The sequence below is a fragment of the Nestor notabilis genome, unplaced genomic scaffold (genome assembly GCF_000696875.1).
Source record: "Nestor notabilis isolate BGI_N333 unplaced genomic scaffold, ASM69687v1 scaffold569, whole genome shotgun sequence".
NCBI classification, from domain to species: Eukaryota; Metazoa; Chordata; class Aves; order Psittaciformes; family Psittacidae; genus Nestor; species Nestor notabilis.
This window is the reverse complement of record NW_009942096.1, coordinates 10,954-37,578: the sequence shown is the minus strand read 5'-3', so window position 1 is coordinate 37,578 and position 26,625 is coordinate 10,954. Positions and strand designations below refer to the sequence as shown.

Genomic DNA, 26,625 nt, shown 5'->3' with positions numbered 1-26,625 from the left:
ATATTTTTTTTTATTTTTTTTTTTTTCCTGGAAAAAACATAGATCCAAGAAGAGTTTACAAGCTCTATGATATTGAAGCTGAAGAATTGAAGGTCTCTGAGACTAAACCTTCTAGTCTATGCTTTGGAGAAGGAAGTAATTTGTTTAATGTCATAAAAGGTCATTCTACAAGTCATGTAATAGCCAATGAATTGAATATTGAACTACCCAATATCTTTGATTTACAGAATTTTTTGACTACAGAACCTGACATGGAATTTAGTTCAGAACTAAACTCTAAAGCTGACTTTTGCTGGAATTTAAGATAACTTTATTAATTATCTGACCAGAGCACTTGTCGTCTCTTTGCTTGACAACTTGAATGCAACTGCCATTTTATATGCAATGATGCTTAAGTTTCTGTCTGTAGTATTAATAGTTGCTATACTGCTTTATTTCCTTAAATATCATTAACTTATTTTTTTGTCTGTTCTACAGCAAATGTGGGGATCCAGAATGGCTTTTACTGGCAGTTTTCTTTCATGTTCCACTGTAGTATAAATGTAACACAAGTGTCTGTTGTGAAGGATTTGAACTCTGCCAGTAGAGGGCATACCCTTCTTCCATTATATGAAACAGCCTGTTTCAGCGCAGGGTTGTTGATGGATACCTTCCTGTGGGTCTGCTATGGTTAAAATGCATACTAAGCACCTAGTTTTGTGGTATTCTATACAAAGGTGGTTGGTTCCACATTAGTTGCTAATGAAAAATGCATAATTTTTCTAGAATTTGTGTCTGTGGATATCCTCGCCAACAAGTAAGGAAGTACAAGGGAGTCAACTGTAGGATTCCAGTTTCATCTGAATTCATGGTGCAGATGCTAACAGGGATTTATTATGCCTTGTAAGTTGATTTTGTTTTTTTTCTATATGCATACAAAATAAAGAAAAGTCAGCTTAATTTCTACACTTGTTTAGACATACTACCCTTGAAATGTTTTATTTTCTAGTGGATGATGCTGTGTCTAGCTATAATCCCCTTAGGAAGAGAACGTAGTTCTCCATCTAGTTTTCTGAAGTTACTTACATCATACTGGGGAAAGAGGGCTAGAACAGCACTTAATAGGTATAACTGCTGGTATAAAAAAAACAACTTTAAAAACCCCAACCCTTTTCCAGCTATTGTGTGCTGTCTGCATTTTGCATGCTTAGTTTTGACATCAGTCTGGTTAAGGACAAAAGGTCTTGTCATTTTTTCTCTGAAATGCTGATGTTGTCTACCCTTTGCTAGTCAAGTTAATGTTTGAAGCTTTCCTATTAACTGAAATAACTAAAGATTAGAAACACAGGAATACTCAAAGATGGAGTAACATTAAAGCAGTTCTGCTTGAATTTCAGAATATTTCATGATTAGCTGATTAATAACTAATTATGTAATTTCTGAACTGGTCAGGATGGCCAGTGAAAATAAAACTATGTCTCCATAGATGCTACTTCAGAACAAGTTGTCTAAATAGCAGGCTTACTGCTAGTGAACATAAGTAGTTCAGGCCCTCTAAATTAAGCTGTCAAGGAATGGAGAGTCTGTAAAGGTTCTGTGGCCAAGAAGGTTCATCTGTTGATATAGATGCTTATTATTATGTATATATTTACCTTTGTAGTTATAATGGAGAATGGGATCTGGCCCGTAAAGCTATGGATGACATTTTGTATAGAGCACAGCTGGAACTGTATCCAGAACCTTTGCTGGTAGGTATTGTATTTCATCGTCTTTGTGAGTAGAATTTTTAGTCTAGGAAATCCTTCCTGTGCACACGCATGATGCAACATCACACCAGGAACCTGAATCCCACAAGGTGTATGTGGCTATGCTTGTGTGACCAGCTAGATCTGTAAGTATACACACACAGGCACAGGTATTTTCGATGTATTTAGTTATTTTGTAGCCTTCGTTAGTGAAGAAGCTATTTTCAGTAGAATGCTTCTAAGTCTTGAAGGCTTAGATGTTAGGACAGAAGCATTCAGAAGTAATAGCCAGATCTCTGAACTGGAAACCTTTTAAAACTAAACGGCAAGTGTTAGTTCTGAGAGGTAATTGCAACCAGCATTCTTTCTAACCTGTGTAAAAAGCTAGTGTGCTTTTTGACTTTAAGCTGGAATTGTACATGGTATCCTTCTTGGAGTAATAAGAATGCCCTTACAGAATTCTTCTAAAATTTGTATCTTTGTGTTAAGAACTTAACTGCATTTTTTCTGTTCTAGGTTGCTAATGCAATAAAAGCTTCACTGCCTCAGGGTGCCATGAAATCTAGTAAAGAAGGTACAAGATGCATTCAGGTTGAAATTACACCTACTTCATCCAGAATATCAAGAAATGCTGTGACTAGCATGTCTATCCGAGGGCATAGGTGGAAAAGGCATGGTAAGAAGCACATTTTGCAATGAATTCTCAACTTTTTACATGTGTTTAATATACTGAGAATTTTGTTATTGCACATCTTCGTTGCTAGTAAGCAAGTAGCAATTTGGAGGTTTTTATTTTCTTGACTGGTGAATCGAGTTTAATGCAATTCAAATGAAGTGGATTCTGTATTTCCTTAATCATGGGGGGAGAGGGAGAGTTAATAAAATCCCAATAAAACAGAACAAAAAAACCAATGAATGAACAAACAAAATGCACAAATCTCCTTTTTCTTAAAGGGGAGGGGAGCTGTACAAAGATATAGATTCTTTGAAGAGACTGATACTCCTGTCTTCTGAAAAGTAGTTTATAGTACCTGAAGCAAAGCAGATATTTAACAGCTCTATGCAGAACCTCCTCTCTCTTAAATCCAAATTTTATTTAAATAATTTCATGCTAGAGGTATGAACAATTATGTTTTGGTGTTGTGGTTTAAACCTGGCCACGGCTTTATCACGTGTAATGGTTACTTGGGAAGACAAATGAATGTCCCCCCACCGTCCTGCTTCTTCGCCTAGCTTTATATGCTGAACGTAACATCATATGGTGTGGGATATCCGTTGGGTCAGCTGTCCTGGCTGTGTCCCCTCCCAGCTTCTTGTGCACCCCCAGTCTAGTTGCTGGTGAAGAGGTGTGAGGAGCAGAAAAGGCCTGGACTCTGTAAGGAAAAACCTCCCTGTATTATCAATACTGTTTCCTGCACAAATCCGAAACATAGCCCCATACCAGCTACTATGAAGAAAATTAACCCTATCCCAGCCAAAACCAGCACATTTGAGCAAACTAATGTAAGAGCTTCCACAGAGTAGAATATGGGGCTGGGCTGAGAGGTAGAAAAAATGGTACTAAATGAACTGCAGAAGGAGCAATGTTATATTTATTTCTTCTACCAACTTCAGATGAGGGAAGCGTCACTGGACCAGCGACCACAACTGACAGTGGCTTGTTCTGCTGGCCTTGTAATTCTGATGACAGGCTAAGTGAGTGAGTGTAGATAAGAATGCTCTTTAAAAGGTTCAATAAAGATTGTGAAGTAGTAGTATAAAATTTCTGTATGATGTGTGCTGTAGGAGCTTTTGTAGAATATGGACAGTTTGGTTAGAAAAATATTGCCATGTTACTTTACATGAGGCACTGAGAGTTAATTCAGGTAAATGCTGATCGAAGATGACTTTAAAATAATGATGGAGGTTTCTGAGCAGTAATGGTACACATTGGTCATAGTAGTACCAATACTAAGCTGCCGGAGGGGGTGAAGGGCAAACGAAGGTTAAACCAACCAAACTTCTTTTCAGTTGATTAAAAACTGCTTAAAACTGTCAGAGCTGAGAAGCAAAACGCTGGTGTCTTTAACTTGAGTGAGGTCCAGAAGCAAGTCATTACTGAAATCTAAAGTTTTAGTCTTTATTATTTATTTCCCTTTCTTCAGGCTTACAGTTGTTAAGCAGGGATTACTGACTGGTTGCAAGAAAACTGTATGATAGCTCAGCTTTTAAATGGACAAATGCCTCTGAAGCTTGGCAATTTTGTCAGCTGTTATTTTTTAGTGGTTCTGATGCTTGATCAGAGGAGGTGGTGAAGGGGAACGCAGATTAGAGATACTGAGTGCCAGTTTGTTTAGAGGAATTGAAAGTATATGAAAATAAATTCCCTTTGTCTTTGCATTTACAGAAAAAAAAGAAAAGGTGTTACAGAATCAGCATTGGAACTATCCTTATAAGAATGCATCTTTTTCAGCAAATGCAGAAATGAAGAAGTTCTTACAATTATTGCTTTCTTGCAGGGGTGAAGTTCAAGGAAAAATGGGTGGGACAAGTGTGCCCTGCAGCAGATAACAGTAAGGTGAAAGGGAAATGAGGATAATAGTAGGACTCATAGAAATGGAGCAGGATGCTGCGTTTTATGAAAGTCTCATAAAGCAGGATGAGAGAAACAATGGTACCTAGACCGTATGACCCAAGTAAGGAGCAGTCAGTGTTTAGGGATGAGGGTTGAAAGACTAAGGACTTTAACAAAAAAACTTTTCAATGTTTTGTTTGGATTATTGGGAACTTTGGATTTGTCTCAGTGGTACAGGATTTAATGAAGAGGAAGCATATCACTTATTGTAGGGTGGGGGTGGAGGGGAATTTTTATGGTAGATTGTGGGAGAAGTTGTAAATTCGAAGGCTGTGTAAACATTAGTCAAAAGTGAGTCTGTGCTGTGCTTGGCTAACTGCTCTTCCAAATGTTTTGGTTTTAAATAGTAAAGGTTCCATGCATATACTACTACAGCTAATCTTCTAAACATTTGCATTATAAAATACTAACAAAATTGTTGGGTTTGATTTGAAAAGCCTTTTTAAAGTCAGAATGGATGCTCTCCTGGTTTCAAAATTCTTAATAATATAATTTAGTGCCTCACAATTCCTGATAAAAGAAAGATACAGAATAGATGTTCAAGGTCAGCATGCAGAAAGAATAATGAGGCTTGTGCTTACAGGTGCTTGTTTGAATTAAAATAAACACTGGAATTGGTAGAAATCAGGTGACAAACCTTGTACCTCCTAACCGTTGTTCTCCCATGGTATAAGGGAAAAAAATGTAATTGGGGGTTTTATTTTTGTGCTTCAGTATAATGACAACGAGTTATATAAATGGATTAGGAAGCTAGAGGAGAAAGCTGAGAGGTAGTTTGATCTTACACGTTATGTGGACCAGAAGACCTGATGAAGCAAAGTATCCCTTGGGGAAGCAAGGGCATCAGTTTTTACTGACTAGCTATTTGTGTAAAATAGAATAAAAGAACTGCAGCCAGTTACATTTCCAGCTGAGAAGCACAGACGTTATTCTCTTGTATTTTAAAAAATCCAGTTTACTCTAAGTTTTCAGACATGAGATCTTGCAGGCCTGTGCTAGAACTCTAGGTTGAAGTCAGTTTTGAGAAAAAAGTTGGCTTAACATTTAATTTTGTTGTGATACTCGTTCGTTAGAGCTGTTACTTAGAACTTCTTTAAAAATCAAATTAGTATTATACATTTGGCCTTCTAAGGTAGGTACTTTAGAGGTACTAAAGGTAAAACTTAACATGTTTTAAAAACAAGCCTTAAGTGGCATCTCCATTTCCATTTACAAATAGAGGAAAACCAGAAAAGTCATACGGTGGGTGAGGGACATGAACACTTAAATTAATGGTTGTTTATGGAAGCTAGGAAAAAACCAAAGCAAGCCCTAGCAATGCTTTCCCTCCTTACACAAAATCTGCCATACTGCCCTATAAATTGTTGCTTGGGAAGAACTCCTTTGTAGAGGTAATGTGTGTAAGAGAAATAATCTGATGTAACAGACCGTGTAAGAAGAGCTAAGCAGATGTTGGTAAGATATGTACTACAGAACCCAAGACATCAATTAGAGAAGACAGACAAAATGTTATTATTTTTTTTTCCCATTGTGGAAATAGGTTTCCATTTTGTACACAAGGTTTAGAAACATTAGTCTTCGAATCACTTTTTTGGAAACAGTAGTAATTCCTAAAATAGTTATAACTTCGAGGAAACTGGAATGAATGTTAATTTTGGAATATAAACTTGATGCTCTTGTGAATAATTAAAAATGCTAACGTCATTGTGCAGGAAATGCAGCTTGAGCTTGTGGTGCTTAAAATTGAATTACTGAATTACAGTCCAAATGGGCAGTTTGCCTGTGCAATCTGAGGTAAATGATCTAGGCAACCATAATAATAAGGTAGGCTACAACTGAAATACCTTTTCAATGAATTCTTAGCAGCTGGTGATCATGAAATTCATCTATCAAGGTTGATTGTAATACTCATAACATTCAGAATGTGACTCCAAATGCTTTTTCCTTCAATTGCTATAGACATATTTATATCAACTTTCAAACTGACATAATTTATTAAGTTTCATCTCTACACTATTTAGCAGTGTCCTTTGTTTTCTCTTTTGCTACATTGCCTAGTGCACTGGGTATTCATCTGTCTTTCACAAATGATATACCTCCAGAGTTGTCCAGCTTGAAGCAATATTCTTCTCAAAACCCCAAGCACTATGAAGCTGAAGGTTTGTTCTAGGTGTTCTTAAAAGTTTTAAAATGAAGAGGGGGCGCTACCATGAAGGGCATGGATTGTGTAGTCTTATCCCTGCCGTGAGACTGTAGATGCTATGGTAGTTAAGATACCCAGTATCCCATTTATTTCATTAATTTTCTCCTCTAGCTCAATGTTAAACTCGGAGAAAAGTATATTCCCTTTCATTAGCAGTACGTACTAGCACTTAACTAAAAGATGGGACATAATTATGCTGAACAAAACTCTTCAGTTTTTCGGCCGGTGTATCATCATTTCCTCCCTAAACCTCCCCAGTTCGCAGTTTATTGTGGTAATGGTTACACAGCTATTGGAATGCTGCAATGGCGGGTGAAGTGCTAGTATCGCAGCAGGGTATTACATTTAGAAATGTACACCACCAGACAATAAGTATTGCTGTTATACAAAATCTGTAACAAAATATTCTTCCCCTGCTCCTCTCATTTCTGCTGTGCAGTCTGAGTCTCCTTTCTTTGGAGCTGGATGATTAATTAGTGCTTTTCTGCCCTTGATGGGGAAGGGACTGATAGTAAGCTCTGTTCTGCCCTCTCCTCCCTCTGGTGTCCTGGCTCTAAATGAAGTTTCTAGCAGAATCGACCTGTGTGTATGGAGATCAGTGGATCCTGGGAAGATGTTCTGTTGGAGTAAGGTGGCTGTAGCTGCAGTGATGGGGCAGCAAGAGGGAGTTTGAAGATTGCCATAGAGAAGCACAGGTACCTCACCCTAGTAAAATTAAGAGTAATGAGGCCAATCGGAGTGTTGATCTTCTCTCCTCGCTAACCTTTCTGCTCTTATGTTTTTAGAAAAAAGGCTGTATTTGATAGTGGTATTACTATTATTATTATTACCACTGTTGTTGCTATTTATTATTATTACTATTGCAGTTCATGGTGCTTGGTTGTACCTTTACTACTGACAATAGATGACTTTTGCAGAAAAGTGCTATTAGAAGGAGTAACACAGAAGTAGTTCTAACTTGATTTTCCTACTAAATATCAGGAAGTTAGTGGCTACTAGCAGCGATTATTAGTGCCATTTCCTTTGGATAGTACAACTTAATAAATATATACTTTCATTAGTAGCTGACTAGTTAGAAAGAATCTTGATGCATAGCATTTGCAAGTAAAATCAGAGATAGATCTCACACCAAGGGACAGTTGTGTCCATCCCTGACAGAATAACCTTTTAGCTCTGAGACTTATTGTCCTGGTAAATGCAGGCAGTGCAAATGCTAGCAAAAAGCCCAGTGGTGCAGCCCCCTTGACCTAAGGTACACTGTGCCTGCACAAGAATCCTCACTGTGTGCATAGGGAGAAGAGAGGATCTCCTCCAGCTAAAAAGCATTCGAGCTGCTGCTATGAAAAATCATCTCATCATAAATTCCCCTGATTTTGGACTTCATACTGTCAGTTAAATGTCTGTACTGCCAACTTCTGTCATATTCAGTAGCAAACTGGCAGTATAGTCTGGATTGTACTTACTTAATCCTCCAGTCTGAAAGAGCTATGTTATGAATAAAACACAGGGGCTCAGCTGAGCTTTATTCTGAGCTGTGCTTTCAGTGCATTTTTAGTCTTGTCAAGTTTGTGGCCATATTGCTTGCATAAGTGTATATATATAGATATATAGAGTATATAAATATATAGCAATAGTGTAGTTCTTGCTCATTTGTATTTCCGTGGTATACATCTTCATGGAGGATGTGCCCTGACTAACTGATGGCTTCTCTTTTTTTTTTTTTTTTTTTCTTCTCCAGGTCATCTAAATGCAGTTTTGTGATTATAGAGCTAGTTGCTGATAAAGCAATTCTGAATACGTTTAGAAAGACCTTCAGATACTGAGACTACTTCAAACACTGTGGAGCTGACAGGTTTCTAGGATTGTAACTTGTTACTTGCATATACTTAGAATTTCCATAAAGTTTCAACTCCCATTTTTTCCACTTTTTTCCTCTCAAGAGTTCATCCTTCTTAAACCCATCTTCATGTAATACAGACAGGCATCTCCTGAGCTGGGAGTTGTTTTACCAAGACCCTATAGGAACCATCATTCTCAGACTTTAAATAGCAGTGGAGTTTCCTTTTTGCTTGAGGATTTTTGGCTATGGCTGCAAGAATCTTTGACTGTCTTGAAATAATTTTTTAGTCAGGTTGAGCACTTGCATATGTGCTATTGGTGACTTACCCAGATGAAAAGAAGAAATCTTAGAAATGAGTTGCATTGGTTTTTGCCTTAATTTCCTTTCCCTCCCCCCCACTGCAGCAGAAGGTTGTGATGCTTTTCCTCCCCCCAGCTTAATCCCTGTTTTTTCGACTCTGCTTAGTAACTGACTTGTGTGACAAATATGTTTATTGCAAACTAGTTTAGTTGTAAGCTCCTACAAGAAACTTAAAAAGGCTGAGAAGATCAATGTTTATGTTGTTAGTAGGTGGCAAAAATTGCAGTAAAACTCCATGGGTTTTGTCTGAATAGGTTGATTTTAGTAACTGGAGAATTTTCCTCCTTGTAAATCTTTCAGGTTGAAAATAGCTTTTTGAAATGAAGAAAATGGAAGTCAAAGTGTGATTGGGTTGGCTTAGGTGTTTCACTCTTAGTATTCAGGCTGACCATTGTGCAGCATCATGAGACTGTGTAGAATTTCCAGTCTTGTATGATAACATGTGAAGCTGATATGCCATTTCATCATAAAAATAAGTTTCACTTTATCATGGTGATACAGAGAATATAGTCATAGAAGTGTATTGTGGAGAGTTCTTTGATTTCTGATAATCTGATAAATGTTTGATCCTTAGAAATTTCAGTTTTGGAAGATCAAGCACGGGGGCTTTCCAGTATGTGGGTGCAGGCCAATAATTGGAAGAATCAAGACTGCAATTTAGAATTAAAACAAAATTCCATACATGCTAATATTGCTAATTAACAAGAGGTTAATATGTGAACATCTGCTTTAATTTATAATGCTTTAGTCATCTGTATCTATTGGCTTTCGTTTCATGTTTTGTTTCAGCCATCTTTTGTTTGTTTTGTTTTTTTTTTTCTTATCCATCTTTAATTCTAGAACAACCAGAAAATGGTAATGATGCTACTGAATTGGGCAACTTTATCATACCTGAGATTAGTGTCACAAGTGTGGCTGGAGAGAGGACCGGGAATGGGGAAAAGAGCAGAGCACTAGCAGAGAATGATGTTCAGCATTTACAGGGAGTACAGGAAACAGCTACAGATCCTAGAACTGACAGCAAAGGCATGCCAGAAATCAGGAGACAGAAATCTGTAAGAAAAATGATGGAGGATGGAATAAACTCATCTGGCAGAGTGCAGTTTTAGCAGAGCACTTGTAGCTGCACTCTAAGGTACCACTGTTGATTGAAAGGGTCACTGCTGCATGTTTTGAGATTTAAAGTGTGCAGTTAATATATTTGCATGTGTAATAACACAAATGCATGTATTGCATACAGCTTCGTCTGTGCCACAGACAATGGCAACATACTTACAAGTAGATTTATTTAATCTCAAGAAAATACACTTTGAGACTCAACATACCTTTGAGTTCATTAAGCTCTATTTATTGGGTTTACAAATCCAGTGATCAATGGTTTGAAGAATCCATCAAAATGAATGAGAAAAGTCTTTTGCTGTGTACGTCATTTGCCAAATTCCACCTTCTATGGTAAACTGGAGATCTCATGTTGTGCTTGAGTTACCAATTCATACCACTAGACCTGTGATGCAGAAGGTGACCTTTCAGTCCTAAAGTATTCTTAGGTTGCTAAACATGCCAGTGCCATACTGGGTGTCCTGGGACATTGATCACATACACACCTTTTTAATTAACGAGCTTTGCAAAATCACGTATTGGAGCACTTGCTCAGAATAAGACTTACACTTTCTGTTCTGCGTGGAATCTTCTAATCTGTAAATTCAAGTTTCTAATCTGCATGAATTAACAAGACTGCTTGTTTGTTTTCTTTTCCAAATCACTACAAAATGAGAGTTCAGGCATGCTTTTGATCTAGTTAATGCAGCATTATTTGCTGCAACTTTCTATCCTAATGAACGTTAATTCCAAAATAAAATGGAATAGGTAAGTGGTTTTCTTCTGTTCTCTCTTCTGTTTGCTGTATGGCTTCATGCTTGTAAATACCAAAATCTAGCAAAACATAAAATCAGTAAATGTGAGAAAGTCAAATGCTAATTCTTTCATTTTGTTTTCTACCATACAGGTAATACTGATTTAGAGATACAAGAAGAACTGATCGAAGTATCTGAAAGTGATGAAGGGTTTTACTCTAGGGCTACTTCTAGCACAAGTCAGTCTGCCCTATCCAACAGCAGCAACATGAGCAGTAAGAACCTTTTAGGGAAGAGCCAACGAAGGTCTGGAGGAAGCAAAGCTGGAGGAAAGGAAAAAGAAGGAGAAACCTGCAGAGAACACTTGTCACGAAAACAAACTCAGAGAGCCATGAGTGAGAATCTAGAGCTTGTCTCTCTGAAGAGACTGACACTGACAACTAGCCAGTCCCTGCCTAAGCCTGGCAGCCACAGTCTGGCCAGAACCACCACTACAGTGTTTAGTAAATCCTTTGAACAGGTCAGTGGTGTCACAGTTCCAAATAATCGTGGTGGTGTATCTGGTACAGAGGCAAACAGGTTTTCAGCTTGCAGTCTTCAGGAGGAAAAACTGATATATGGAACAGAAAGATCAGATTTTCCGATCTTAAGCAAGCAACCTAACCAGCAGCGACCTCCTAGTATTAGCATAACTTTGTCAACAGATTGATATTCAATTGGCAAGTATGAAAACTAAAATATTGAGGATTTATGCTGGTATTGGTGCATTGGTACGTTAAGCTCCTTAATATATTATACATTACTTTCTTAAAGCACAAGCCCATAAATTCTTACTTGGCTCACATTTGGCTGTAACAGTGAATAGACAACAGTTGTAATTATTTTGCATCAAATTCTAATAGCTTGGAAAGTTCCTCTTTGACTTACTGTGTTTATATACCCAGTTTATGGCTTCATGTGAAGTTTACATCTTCATCAATTTAAGAAGCATTAACTGGTTGTTTAGCCACTGACCAAGATGTTTGGCTTTTTACAAATGCACAGTATGGGAACAAATAAATCCTCTTTCCCAGATTCTACTTTTTCAGTGCCACTTGTCATAGGCTAAATTGCAAGTACTTCTTTTATTTAAGAGGCGTCTTACAGTACAGACATGACATTCTGGAAGACCGTTGTAAGAACAAACATTCTTGTATGTTAGCCGTGGGAAAGCTGTGCTTACATGTAAAACTAGAAGCATAAGTTTGGTGTTTGATATTCTGGTGGTTTTCGTAATGGTAGTTAGTACACGTTGCAATGTTCATACTTACTTATGCCTGTATGAGTCTGAACTATAAAAGCATTTTGGTTTTTCTATGTGTCTTTGAAACTGGGCCAAAAGTCATACAGCAGCAATACTTGTGGATGGGAGTTCTTACCAGTTGCTATAGTAGTCACTCTTTAGACTTAGAAATCGTGTGACAGACTGTCTTTCTTTCAGAGTCTTAAATATCAGGCACAAAGCTACTCACTGAAAAGTCACTGTCATCAGTATTTTTATTATTTGTGGGGAAGAGATGTGCTTATGTAACAATGTTATGCAGGAAATAAGGTGTGAGCCCTTTGCACTGACTCAAGCAAATCAGGAGTGTGAATGTGTTTAACATGGAATTTCTACTTGAGACTAAGAGAATACTACCAAAGGATGTGTACTTTCAGTAACTTGCAAGCACAAAGGGAAATTTATAATGTAAATATAACTAGCACTGTAATTCCTAGTCTTTTTATATCTGTTTTTTTTTCCTAACTTGAAATTCTAAAGCAGCAGCCTGTTCTAGGCTACTAAACCTTTAACCTTCAGCTAGTTTGATGATGTTGTTTGATACCAACTTTTATAATGTTAAGGTTTTAATTAAAAATGGGTATTAAAACTTCTTATGCAGAAATTTGGACAAGCAATAGCTGACAAAAACGCTCCAGTAGCAGTGATTAGCTGATAAACAGACAATTTATTATGAGTGAAATAGGAAGATCTAAGGCACAGTCATTCCCAACCATCCACATTTCTGCAGCTAGTGATCCCTTAAGGTCGGGAACCTTGTAACAAAGCCAACACTAAGATTCTGGTAGACTTTCCTATTTGCCTCGAGTTAGGTTTAGATATCCCTTTTTGACTGAAACTGAAGCACAAGAAACTTTTAAGCAGCTAATGTTATTCAGGTTTATAGATATTAATAAGCTGGTGGGTTAATGAGGAGAGATGAGGAGACATAGTTGATACAGACAAGTAAGTTGTGTAATTCTACTTCTAAGACTGCAGAGTAGGTGTATACCTTTCTTAACATTTACTGAAGCCTGTGGAATAGCTGGATTGGTCTGTAGGTATTTGTTTTCACCTGAGAGCCTGACTTAAATGAATTTGCCACCCTTTCTCATTCTTCAGTTTGTTGTGTGACTCTGTCCTATTCTAGTAATGCAGTAGTTCACCTTTTTACAGTGGAGTGTTTTCTTAATTGTACATGAAAACCTACATTCCTAATGTATAAACTGCAAATTTGTCCTGTTTAGTGTTTAATACTTTGGCCAGTGAAATAAACTGGTTCTTTGAAATTGTATGTTTTTGTAAATACTTTGTACAGCAGAAAATTTTGCATCTTTTTAACAGGTTTTCCTGCAATACATGAGACAACACATTTGTTTCAGATTCACTAATAGCTGTGGCTGCTTGGAACATGCATAACCACAAGCAGTGGAGGAGTTTAGGCAGCTAATAGCAGACAGTGGCTAGCACTGCACATACTAAATCCAGAGCTCTTCCTTTCCTTGAAATTGTTCTAGATGCTACAAGGAAATAACCTGTAGAACTTACTGCTATTTCCTGATCTGCTCTTGCAGTGTAGCATTGGAGAATACTTTGCAGTAATTTAAATTGAAACATATACTAGAATAGATGAACAAAATTGCAGTTGATAGATGGTTTTTGTGATTGTATTAGTTCTTATTGTCAAGGGACTAGAATTTTTAAGTAATTCTACTGGTTTTCTTTTGTTTCATTTAGTCTGTGGTTGTTTGTTATCTCCACAGTAGACACTCTTTCAAGCTGGGTGTTGGTTTAAAACATGTTTATTATACTGGGAAGATTTAGTTACTTTAGGTATAAATAATTAGAATTTTGACTGACCTAAAATGCCATAATGTTTACAATACCATTGGCTACAAGTCAAACAGTGTTAAAGTTAGTTTATCCTTTTATTTTCTCCAGCTAATTATTCTAATTGGTCTGGCTTGAACCCAAGGGCCAATAGGCTCATATTGGTACAACTGAAATTACATAAAGCTTCACACTTTTTTTGAAAGAAAATGATGGAAGGTTTTTGATACTAAAGGCTGCTGTTTCTATACATATGTGGCTTCATATAAATAGGTATGTATTGGTCTTTGGAGCAACTTATGCAATGGGCATGTTTTTGTGACTGATGTTACATGTTTGATACCTATCAAGTGTGAATAATTTATTTCCTGATGTTAGTAGTAGAACTTTCAGTTGTGTTTCTTTTCTTGAAAAGCAGGGGAAAAAAGGGGGGGGGCAGGAAAGAAGGATTAGAGAAAAGGGAGGGCAGAATTGTTTGTTCTCTAAATATCCATGGATTGGGGATAGGGGGGAATCAAGGCAGGAAGCAGATATATAAATTCTTTCATGATATTTCTAAAACTGTCAGGCTCTTGGGTTTTGAGCATTATCCAATTACTTTAGACTGATGGATGAAAAATATGTATTGAAGTAGTAGAGGTTTTCTGAGAGTGTAAAGAAAACCTGTATAGACATACCATATTGTAGCGTGTCTGTCTGGCAGTGGGGAACATTCCAAACATCATGCACAGCTGTAACATTCTTCAGGAAAAGTATTATGCAAGATTGAATTATCTCAAATTATAATAAGAGAAGTTGTTTTAATGCTGATGCTTATAACTGACCTTACTGTTTTAAATCAGAGGGCACTGTTTCCAATTACGGCTTTGAGCTTTCAAAACTGTTGAAGCTGAGAATAATTATTTTTGTTGTGAGAATCTGTAACATTTGTGCAAAAAGCATATGGCCTCTAACCACTTGCTGTAGAGCTGCAGTGACTTTTCTGAAGGGAGTGAAATGTCCTTGAATTGCCTTGAATACCTGACAGATGTGACAGGTACAGAAATACAGAGCTATTTTAGCCACACTTGTCTCTAAAGAGGTCTCTTCTGATTTCTATGAGGATTCTGGAAATTTCTAACTAACTTAGTTATTGTCTGGTATCTTTTGTCAGTGTTTGAGGGTTACAGTGCTGTATATAGGTGTGTAATATATTGCCTTTTGTATTTGTACAATTCTAAGACTAGATGTGTACATTTCTAATATTCACCAAAGTCTGCAATAGCTGCATCAGTCTACAGGTGTCTGTCATCACCTGAGAGCCTGAGTTTAGTGTACCACACTTTTTCATATTCTTCATTTCATGTGTTCTGTATTTTAGTAATGCAGTACTTCACCTTTTTACAGTGAAGTGTTCTCTTCATTATACACGAAAACTTACATTCCTTATGTAAACTACAAGGTTGTCTTGTTTAGTGTTTAATAACTTGGACAGTAAAATAAATTTTTTTGAAGTTGTATGCCTTTGTAAATACTTCGTTCAGCAGAAAATACTGCTGCCTCTTTGCAGGCTTCGTTGATGAAATGCACACTAGAGAGCAATGTATTTGTTCCGTTTTCATTTTACGCATCTAGAAGTCGCAGACCACATTGCTTAAAGTATGCTGAATACCCATTTTATAGAGCCTTGCCAGGTAAGACACCTTGCTGAGAAACACTGGCTGGCGGATGAAAGGTGAGTTCAAGTAGGTGAATTTTAAACTGGTTGGTGTCAGGAGCAGATGACTGTCCTGTCAGTAATGTAGCATTGCTTGGGCAACTTGGTAGTTTTGGTGGTCATAATATGTATTAGTTATAGATAACATTATTCCAATATATATATATTATTCTAATAGGTACATTATTGTAATATGTTATTAGAATAATTATGTGTATTAGAATAATATATGTATTTACCTAATATCTTAGTGGTTTGATACACAGTCATTATTTGCAACATGCCTCTATTATTAGGTTTTTCCAGCAGTCTTCACTGTGTTCTGTGACCTGCTGGTGAGCTGGGGGCCACTGGCTGTCTTTGCCGCATGAGTGCATGTGGCTGGCTCACATGCCCATTGTTCCCCCAGGGCTTTTTCTGTGAAGCTGCTTTCCAGCTGTCTGGTCCCTGTGTGTGCTGGTGCCTGGGATGGTTTGTCCCTACGGGCAGGACTTGGCGTCACCCTTTAAGCTTACTGAGATTCATGTGTTGGCTCATGTCTCCTGCCCGTTGATGTCCCTGTGAATGGCAGCACAGCATCGACTTCTGGTTTTGTGCCCTTTCACCCGCCATCGTTAATGAAGATGTTAAACTGTCCTGGCCCTGGGTGTTGACTTGTGGTGTGTGCCAGTAAGGCAAGGTCTGCAGGTGGCCTTGGTGCTTCTTTGAGCCTGGCAATTTAGGCAGTCGTCTGTGCTCAGAGGCTGCTTTCTTTTCCAAAAGGTATAAATTAGACTTGATGCTGTAATTGTCCTGTCAGCATGTAAGATTTGCTGTTTCAGGTACAGTGTGTGAAAAGCAGTGCTTAGAACCTGCTCTTACGTCGCTTCAGGTCAGATTTGTTGTTGATTGGTAAAAGACAACATGAATTCGAAAACCTCTTCTCAAAATGTGGTAGTACAAAAAAAAAGTAATGTTACCCCAAAATACAGCCCTTAAGTGAAGGATGAGAGTAGCTGAGAGCCTGCTGCACAATTCACCGTGAGAGAGGTGCCTGAAGGTCATACAAGCAATTAGTGACCAGTTACAGAAATGGTATTTGTTTCTACAGACTTTACAGCTAGTTGCCTGCATTGAGCTTGTGGTAATTGTTTTTCATGTTTTGTGTTAATCCAGCTTTGTGTGGAAGCTGACTTCAGTGTGGGGGTTTTCTTCCCACCCACAGCTGCCAGGTAATAAATACATCTGCTAATTCAGGATAGTGGGAAGAATATCCCGTGACTCCCGAAACCTTTACAAAACAAGCCTTTCCTCTGCATGGTGCTTGCTTCATTAGCTTGATTCCTAAAATGAGATTTTGTTTAATCATCTGTTACTCTAAATGTGCTGGGACAATACTGAAGTGTAATGGTGCAGAAAGACTTGGGGAAGCCAGGCTGAGTCACACCATGCTCCTGACAAGCTGCCTCGTTGTTGTTCTCAATGTTAATGCTGACTAATACCAGCAGTAGAGTTTCGTGGTCCGGACTGTGGTGGTAGATTTCTCTAGTGGGAGACGATAGATTTCAGAGGAAGCGAGAGAAAATACCACCTTTTACCTCTGCACCACACAACAGAGTAAATGAGGGAGTATCAGGTATTGGCACAGGAAGTCCTTGGTGTGGATGTGATTTTTTTTTTTTTCCAGTATTTCTTCAGTACAAATAGTGAACCAAAATAATGAACAAACATCCTGCGCTTTCTCTGAAAAGATACTTTGCTTGTGGGTGAAACTTGAATATCATCATGGGTTCCTGTCAAAGTAGGGACAGAACAGTGACTCATTTAAAACATACATATAAACCCGTGTTACATACATGTGTGTATGGACATTTATACATACACACACATACACGGTTTCTTTTGCAGCTAGTCATGGTATGGAGGTTGTAGAACTGCTCAGGAGACTATTGGAGCTGGCAAAGACTTGGACCAGCACTGATAGCAATGTCCTATGATTCCATCTGAAATGAATTGGTATGTTTTTTAACAACCACCATATTAATATTTTTCTTATAATTTTTCTTAAAATGCATTATGGTTTCACTATTGTTAATAATCTGCAGTTCAGACTTTGCTAATAACTTGGGTTGAATAATTAAATTGGGATAAGGTTATATCTGGTAGCATTTTGGAATCAAATGAGAGCCAACTGTCATACCACATGTCAGCTTTCATCAGAGTCTCATGCCCCTAAATTGCCAGTGTTTGAGAAATCTGCTCTAACAAATCACAAAATAGAAAGACTCCCAAAATAACAGCACTGATATTCCCCAGATTTACTTGTTAGTTCATTGGGATTTATATCCCACATTTCAGCCATTAAAGAAAACCAATCCAACTGCTGTTTATCTAGGCTACTGGTTTTGGCTTTCCCTGCATTGACTGGAGGCACCGTCAAACTGATTCAGCACATCCTGAGACACTGAGATCCTTTCCGACACACAAAAAGTGTTCATCCCATCCCTCGCTTCCTTCTCATCCTGAACAACCAGCTTAATATTGCTCCCTTGTTACTGCTTCCTGCTAACTGAATCCGTACATCCCCCTTTTTGCTGCCTAAAGCCAAAATAAGCTTTAGTGTATCATCAGTCACTTCAGCACAGCTCCGTATGCCAGCAGCTTGTCCTGCTTTTACTAAAGGCCTTGCAAGCAGGCAGATGTCAAGGAAGGATAGATTTGGCCAGGATGTAAAGCTGGCTTGAAATAATGTGGACAGGTGCTCGGAGTTAAGGTTCAAATTACATCTGTTTGGATTATCTGAGTAATCATGAAATAGTTGGTTTCTAAATGCCTGAAGCAGGGAAGAAGGAAAGAACCCCCACTTAAAAGTATATAATAGATTTATCAGATTTTGCATTAAAGGGCAGAATAGCAGCAAGGCTATTAAATTGCAACTGAATAATACCTACTCAGCTCTAGCCGAATCCTCTGACAGTTCTGAGGCTTGGTTCTTAACTATTCAGACTGGGAAGGAGCTTCTCGACTGCCTTACGTATGGCATCAAATTCATAACTAAGCTGCTTTGGTTACCCAGGAGAACTTTTTCCTGCTACCAGCACAGGGAGCCATGCTACAGAAGCATGGCCCTTGAATTTAGCATGAACCTGAATGTGTTTCGGGTGCTCTAATCTTCCCCATCTCATGGAAGAGCTAAGGAGATGTTTTCATCGCTTCTTCAGTCTTTGCCCAAGACAGGCTTCCGTGTCCAGCAGGTTGAGGGAGGTGATTGTCCCTCTCTACTTCCTTGTGAGACCCCATCTGCAGTACCGCATCTCCAGCTCTGGGGCCCCCAGCACAAGAGGGATGTGGAACTGCTGGAATGAGTCCAGAGGAGGCCACAGAGATGATCCAAGGGCTGGAGCGGCTCTCCAATGGAGCCAGGCTGAGCGAGTTGGTCAGTCTGGAGAAGAGAAGGCTCTGGCAAGACCTTAGAGTAGCTTCCAGTGCCTGAAGGTGGCCTACCTGATCTAGTGGAAGGTTCCTCTGCCTATGGCAGAGGAGTTTGAACTGGATGATTTTAAGGTCCCTTCCAACACAGACCGCTCCATGAGATATGTTAGAATGCTGCCAGCCTTGTACCAAGGCACTTGTACAGCAGCCAGTTCTACGTGTGGCGATAGGGGTGAGGGCAGAGGACAGTGCAATTGCAAACCTGAGGGCTTTTGCAATACTCAGCCTTTGCATGGGCAGACCTCTATGGAGTGGACCAGTGGGAGGATGGATGCACCTCCCAGGTGGCTGACTGGAGAGGCAGTTTCCAGAGTCTTCAGTTGGATGCTGCGTTGAGCCCTAGCAGCACTGCAGCTGCCCATCTCCTGAAACACTGCGATCCAGCTTCTGAACAGAGTAGTTCACTGCTTTGGCATCATTACCCAAAATAAATGTGCTTATGGACAAATACCTTGAAATTACTCAGCAATGGATTTCTCCAGGAGCCCACACTGTATGATCCATCTTTTTCACAAAGCCTGGCATGCATGATACATACTGCAGCATGATACGTGTGCTCTGTGCTCGATGAATGACAGAGTGTTTTTGTTCCTTAGCAGCAGTATTGGATAAAAAAACTCTGGGATGCTTGTGAGCACAAAGAGTTTTGACGCATTCTGGCAATGGTAAGATGAGTAACTTCTTAAATATGCCAACAAAATTAGTTACTGGGTAGATCCACTTATAAGGTATTTGATGCCACAATTTAATTTCAGGCAGAAAAGCAGTGCCTTGGAAGAATCTTTATTCAATCTTGAGATATTGAACAGCTTTAATACGCCTTGACATTCAGTACCACATTCATAATCCCTGTAATTATTCCTTCCTACTCTAATAAGAGCAGGCACTGTACAGCACAAGTACTGAGGGATAGTTTTGTTTCATGCTTGAAAGAGGGAACATGTTGTATAAAGCGCACTTTGTACTGAGCTGTGGGAAAAGGGGTGAATGGGAGGCTAAACCAGAAGCTTTAAAAGCAGTTCAAAATGCCCAGTGTGCTTCCTCTGCCTGTCTCTGTAGGCTTTTTTGGATGAATGAAGAAGCTGCACAGAACGAGAGGCATAAAGCTGAGACCTTACTGGAGCGGAGAGAGCTTTTGCAGGAAACCTCTTCTCCCATGGCTCCCGCCTGCCTGAAAGGGCAGGAGGCATTTTCCTGTTAGGCAGGGCTTGTGCTGTGGTCTTCTGCCCCTTCCCTCCCTCTGCCTGAAACTTGTGCATCTCTTGTCTTCTTGGAGAGGTTCCTGAGTGCTGCTACTATCACAGTAACGAATACAGGAAATCAATGCTAAAACAACCTAATGCAGGGCTACAAGAGCATTTGCTGGCAGGTGGCCGTGCTCTGCTACATAGGTTTAAGTGTTGATGATTTTCTTGTCAAGTTTCAGTGACAGGAAATGTGTGGCTGGTACCCAAAGCCAAAATGTCAGGAACTTCTGGGCTGTTTCTGGCAGAGGGTTAAAGAAAAGGAGGAGAGATGAGTGTGTGTGAAGAAGTTGTTTTGCTTTCTTAAAGGAGGTGGCCTTTAAACTGTCTCTTGGGAAAAGAATATTAAAAACATCCTAGTGGGACAGTGTTACAGGTCTGTGATAATCCTTTGGGAGATGTTTGTAATTTTCACAGAGGAATGTTAACAGAAACTCATTAGGAGGGACTTGGAGGACCAATTCTGTATCAATAATTGCAGGTCCTTATTGCTTCTGGAGTTTTAACTGCCACCCTTGTTCAACAAAATGTTCCTGAACAAAGAATAGGGTGTGCTGCTTCAGGCTTTGAGCACGTTTATGTTGATACTGGTGAGCAGTGGATTCCTGAAGCCAGGAACAGCCCTAGGTGGGAACTCTTTTAGCACGCCATTCTGCTACCTAAACCACCTTTTTCAGCGGGGGTTCTGGTGCTTCTACGCAAGACTTCATTGTACCACTGTGAAGTGGTACCATTGTATCACTCTGTTACAGTGAAGTAACAGAGATTTATAGAAAAGAACCTTTTTTTGGTTTAGACAAAGAATAAAAAATGGACCTTGAAAGAAAGGACTTTTTATTTCAAAACAGTGAACTTTGTGAAATGGAGACGTGTGGGCAGTGAAGCCTGTTGGCCTGAGAGAAAGCAAAACCCAAATGCTCAAAGAAACTTCAGTGGAAGGACAGAGTCTCTGTCATGTGCACCTTAAGAAGGGGAGGAATCTTTTATGGAAAGGTGCCATTGGACATGTAATTCCCTTAAAGACTACGTGAACAGCTGCAAGGAACAGAATGAAGGGGAAGCAGCAGAAAGCATACAGCCTATTGGGATCAGAAAGTCTTTGTTGTGGATTGAATTACTAAGAGAAAAAACTGAATTCGACTTTTGCAATGGAAATTGAAATACATGTACAGATTCCTTAACTATAAAACCAGAATAAATAAGAACAAGGGAAAAAGCACAGAGGAGCAGGAGGAAAGGCTGAGACCAGCAATGCGAGAAAATGTTTTAAGAAGATTGACATTGCCACCCCATGGCCAGTCAGTACAAGGGTGTAGTGATGCATGTCTAAAGGCTAAAGCAAAACGTACAGTGAGGTTATGTTCCTGTAGTCAGTGTCACAACTGCTTCTCTGAATTGACAGTGAAAGGTCGGGCAATGTGGGTAGTGCACAGTCTGTGCTGTTGATCGTTCCCACCACAGACACCAGGGTAACCCACAGGTTCATTTATGCCCTGCAGTACAGGGTCTGAACAGAGTGGACTTCTTACGCCACGAATGATCCAGTGACCCACCAGGACAGTGGCTGATCTCCTTCAAGCATTTATTTGTTGCAGCAGATTACATTACTTTGTGGCTTCAAGCAAATGTAATAGAAGCCACCATATGGTTTGTTGTACTGTGCCATACAAAGCACTTGCATTGCTCTTACTATTTGTAGTTTTCATTCCCTGGACAGATAGAATCACAGAATGGTTTGGGTTGGAAGGGACCTTAAAGCTTATTCAGTTGCAATCCCTTGCCACGGGCAGGGACACCTTCCACTAGAGCAGGTTGCTCCAAGCCCCGTCCAACCTGGCCTTGAACACTGCCAGGGATGGGGCAGCCACAGCTTCTCTGGGCAGCCTGAGCCAGGGCCTCAGCACCCTCACAATAATGAATTTCTTTCTAATATCTAATCTAAATCTGCTCTCTGTCAGTTTAAACCCATTCCCCCTGGTCCTGTCACTACATAGACTTTAAAAGTCCCTCTCCAGATTTCCTGTAGGCCTCTTTAGAATCATGAATGACATGAAGCACAACAGGGTTACAATCCTGAAGTCACTCTGTGGGTCCTTCTGCAGAAGGAAGATGCCCCATAGTGATCAGGCTTGACCGCATTTGCTCAGATCTCTCAGTATCTGCTCAGTGGGCAAGTTACCACCTAGTGTAAACTTTGTTAGCCTTGCCAGTTACCTCTTCTAACCTCTTCTAACCTCTTCTAACCTCTTCTAACACTGTGCTGACAGGCACATCAAAATGTCAAGTCAAATAAAACACTGAGCACCTTTGACAGGCTGTCACATGGAAAACAGAAGTCATGAAGGAGGTTCAGGGTGCTTAGGCAGCCTCTTTCCCATGGACTAACACAAGTCCATAAGAAAAGAAAGAGCATGACAGAAGATACCAATTCTCATTCAAGAAAAAACGTGGAGCACCTGTATCACTTTTTGCATACTTCTGTACCTCTTTGTAGGTGTGTATGTGACTGTCATCACCTGCACTCATCCCAAGTCACATTTCTTAGGAAAATATTCTTTTTCTGTAGGGTTATATAGAAAGTGACTGAATTATCTAGAAAAAAACCCCTACATAGAACTATATGAGAATGTAGATTAAAGAGAAATGCTGGTTAAGCTACTTAATAAAACTGATCAATCTTAACTTTATATAAGGTACTGCATTGTATAACTGAGAGCTCTGCTGTCATAATTAATCTGTGCTAATTACAGCAATTATAATGCCTGTGGAAAAGGAAATTTGCAAAGAGTATAAGAAGTGTTGAGCGCTCGGCTGCCTGTCAGCTGAGAGGAAGGCGAGTTAATTGAATGTAACAGTCTCTCCTCTTTCTGTTGTAAATCAGTGGTTAATTACAATGTGCAGCTACATGGCCATATGTCACTTGCTCTGCCATAACAGCAGCATGTCGCGTTATTGATCACTGCACTGGTGGAGCTGAAAGCTGCTACACCCCTCTGCCCTAAATGCCTTACAGAAGGCTGGTTGGCTTCAGTGATGCATAAAACTTAGCTTCATTCAAAGTGTAGAAATGAAAATTAGGCCAAATATCCCACCAGCATCACACATTTAGTGTGTTGTATTAGTGTGTGAAATTTATTTATTTATTTATTTTTTTCTATTGCTATTTATTGTAAATAGACTTGAATACAAAAGAAAATAGACGAAGTTGCAGAAATACCCCCTAGGAGCAGGCACAGAGAAGAGCTGTTGCCAAGTGCAATTTTCTGTAGACTTCTGGAAGCAAAGCAGAGCTGTCCCAAACTGATTTAATGTCTCCATGTATCTGGAAATTGGCTATTTTTCATCTACAGCAGCTTTGGTTGCCCACTAAAAAATGCAGAGTTGTCTGAAGGACTGCTTTTCTCTAATGTTTGGTTTCTATTTGACAGTGTACTTGTGCCTGATTTAAAATATTGCCTAGTAACTAAGTGTGGCTTTCACATTAGCATCCCATAGAAATCATTCCTCTACCTCACCTCTCCTGGTGGATTTTCAGTGCACGGGACTGGTCTGTGTAGGTGCAGATGCCACAAGCAAGTGTGGGAGTGAAGACAAACTCTTAGGCCTGCATTGCCAGTGGTTTGGTACCACAGAGCCTGGAGCTGTAACCTGCAGCCACTGCGAACTGGAGGTAAATGGTGCAGTTACCAGAGTATTAAGAAAGGGTAATAAGGAATAGACACTCGAATCTATTGCCAGACATTCCTCTACCTTTGCCACATGTAAGCACTTTTAATCTGTGAGGATAAACCAGGATGTAACTATGAATTCAGCATGAAGAGCAATATGGCGTGGTAAAGAACTAGGCTGAATGAAGCTAGCTGGGTTAATTGGGGACGGAGGCACTTTCCAACACAGATCAATCATGTCTTCTGTTCTGCCTCAGAGTTCAATATTGGACATCACGCAAAAATGTGATGATTTGTGGTGCCAGGAAAACCACTATTAGTTCAGTTTATTAGACTGCATAGACAGCCAGTGCATTTAATCATTTTTATTTCCTATTAACTAAATATCAGTAACATAATGAGTAACATGGGGTATTTTGTTGAAAAGGGGAGTCAAGTCTTTACAACATTCGATTAATTGAAGGTGAGAGAACCCAGCCACCTCCAGCTAGAGAATAAAGCACACCTCTTAAACATTCATTTATCTAACTGTGTCTGCGAAACAGGGAGTTACGTACCTCAGGAAGGACTCAAAATCACGGATGGAAAATTAAAGGAAAATTAATGCTTTCCCCATTTAGACCAGAGTCTTCGATGCCACGTTCTCCTCGTGCTAGCTGCAGCCTGCTCCAACAGGACAGCACAGCACAGATCTGATTTGAATAGATCAGAATCTCCCTGAAGACATTGCAGCATGTCTAAGCTGCATCAGCTTAGCCAGATCAGCACAGCATACTTTGGATATGGTATTGCTTTCTTCTGTCACTGTTCACACCACTTAATGGGAGGCTTCATTATCCTTTCACAGTATTTCCACTTACCTGAAATGCAGGTGAATATTCTGTTTTCTATCAGCAAACATCTTGACTCTGAAATCAGTGAGAATGTCTGTGTTGATGCCTGTGACAGCACAATGTCTTAGATTGTGTTTCTACTGCACCTATCTTAAACCTTCCTTTTCCAGGTATGTAGTTTCACAAATAAGGATCTCTTGCATGCAGATGATTATTTGAAAGTCAACGTCTTTCAAATTTGTTTTTCTCAGGCCAGCATTGAGATACCTTGTGGAACCAGAGCTTTCCATACGCAAGCTCTGACCTCTCTGTAGTGGCTTGCTCTGCTTGGTCCTACATTTTGGTGCTGTGGCTCTGGTTTTGGAACATCTCTGAAGCTCACCTTTCAGTCATATGGTGGCTGCTCAAAAGGTACATCAGTCATGTATGGCCTCTATGATATGAGAACCTTCTCCATTTTGGCTGGTGTTAGCCTCAGGTTGCTCCCCCTCACCTGGGCCCTCACAGGAAGCCATGAGCAGAAAAGCAGCAGGATAAAGGGTGTCATTCTGGGGCTCCTTGCTCCAAAAGCCAAGATGAATGTAATTTCTGACAGGCATTTTTATTTCTGAAAGTACAGACATCTATCCAAGAGCTGGTATCTGCTCAAACACCAGACTGTTCGGGGCAGCATGCCCAGAAATGTTGGTATTTGAGCTGGAAATATAAGTGTTCATACATCCCACTTGCTGCATTTGTCTTTGTGTAGTTATGGTACAGGCCTGCCTTGTCAGGCGGAAACAAAAATACCATTCCTCCTTTTCCATTTTACTAGGATGGTCTTTTGCAATGTATGTATCTCAGAGGATTACACGGGTATATTCCTGGGTTAGTGGTGGTTGTCTCCATCTAGTTTCTGTAGACTTAGAAGCTGCAGTGCCAAAGTAAAAAGAAATAAGGAGCCCTTCTGCATACAGAACAGCTATTACTTCCTGTGAAGTATTAATTCCTGTGAAGGAGGGAAATGGAATACCCTAGGTGAAGAGGTCAAAACTAAAAGCAAGACCAACAGCACTAATACCACCGAGAGCCTACACGGACATCACAGGCTAAGGTAAAAGGTATTTATTTCTCCTTGTCGCATGATGGAGTGTGTGCTTTCAGGTAACACAGTCTGCTAGCAGTGTTTATCAAACCTTCTGCTTTCCTTCTGTATTAACAGAAACTCAGTTGCCCTGAGGTGAGTGAGAACAAACCTCTGTGGTGCAAACCTGGCTCTGGAGGAAGAGAAATGAGCCTACTAATGAAACATATTTTATAGCTACAGTGTCAGGACAGTCATTCAATAATTGCTGCTTCTTCCTCCTGTGCGGTGGCTGTTTTCAAAGTGCATGTCTTTGGCCTTGACTTAAACAAGAGCAACCGTGGCTAAGATCCCACTGAATGGAGTCAGAGATGTCACACACTGTCCTGGGTACAATCTTAATGTTGAATCCTTGTCCTCAACTGAGCATGCAGTCACAGAGCCATGGTCCTCGACTCTTTGTCACCACACGCCTTCTGGCTTCTTCAAGGCCTGGAGTGGACTCTGGTAGAGCATCCACCACAACTGGAAGGTAAGTGCATGAAAATCTTCTTATTTAAATTTGTTGTGGAAACTGGCATCAGAAAATTCAGGAGGACTGTCTGTTCCTGCCTCTGCTACAGAACCTCTATGTATCAACCTAATCACTTCAATCAGAATGTTCCTGGTTTTCTAATGTCAAATAGTTGCGTATGTGGCTCTAGGTAGCTGAAACACTGAATACTTCCAAGCTGCAGCTCAGGTTTGCTCTATGGATATATACACATATACACAAAGTTATAAACACATATACTCAGTAATGATGGTGTTATTGATATCCAAGCTGGCTCATTTCAAATTAATTCTGATAAAACTACAGTACTGTACCGAATTTATACACATATATTGCATGTGTAACTGTCTATACACATGTACATACCTGTATG

The 26,625-nt window shown here is 39.6% G+C and overlaps 1 protein-coding gene across 1 annotated transcript; it reads left to right on the top strand.

Moving 5' to 3' along the window:
- Positions 1–765: 765 nt before the first annotated feature.
- LOC104399647 (hyccin-like) lies at positions 766–11,376 on the top strand (the record flags this gene model as incomplete). The annotated part of the gene is made up of 4 exons (XM_010021215.1): positions 766–882; positions 1,640–1,727; positions 2,241–2,400; positions 10,747–11,376. Coding segments are annotated over 4 exons (922 nt in total), but the record flags the coding sequence as incomplete, so codon positions are not given.
- Between the last annotated feature and the right edge of the window lie 15,249 nt (positions 11,377–26,625).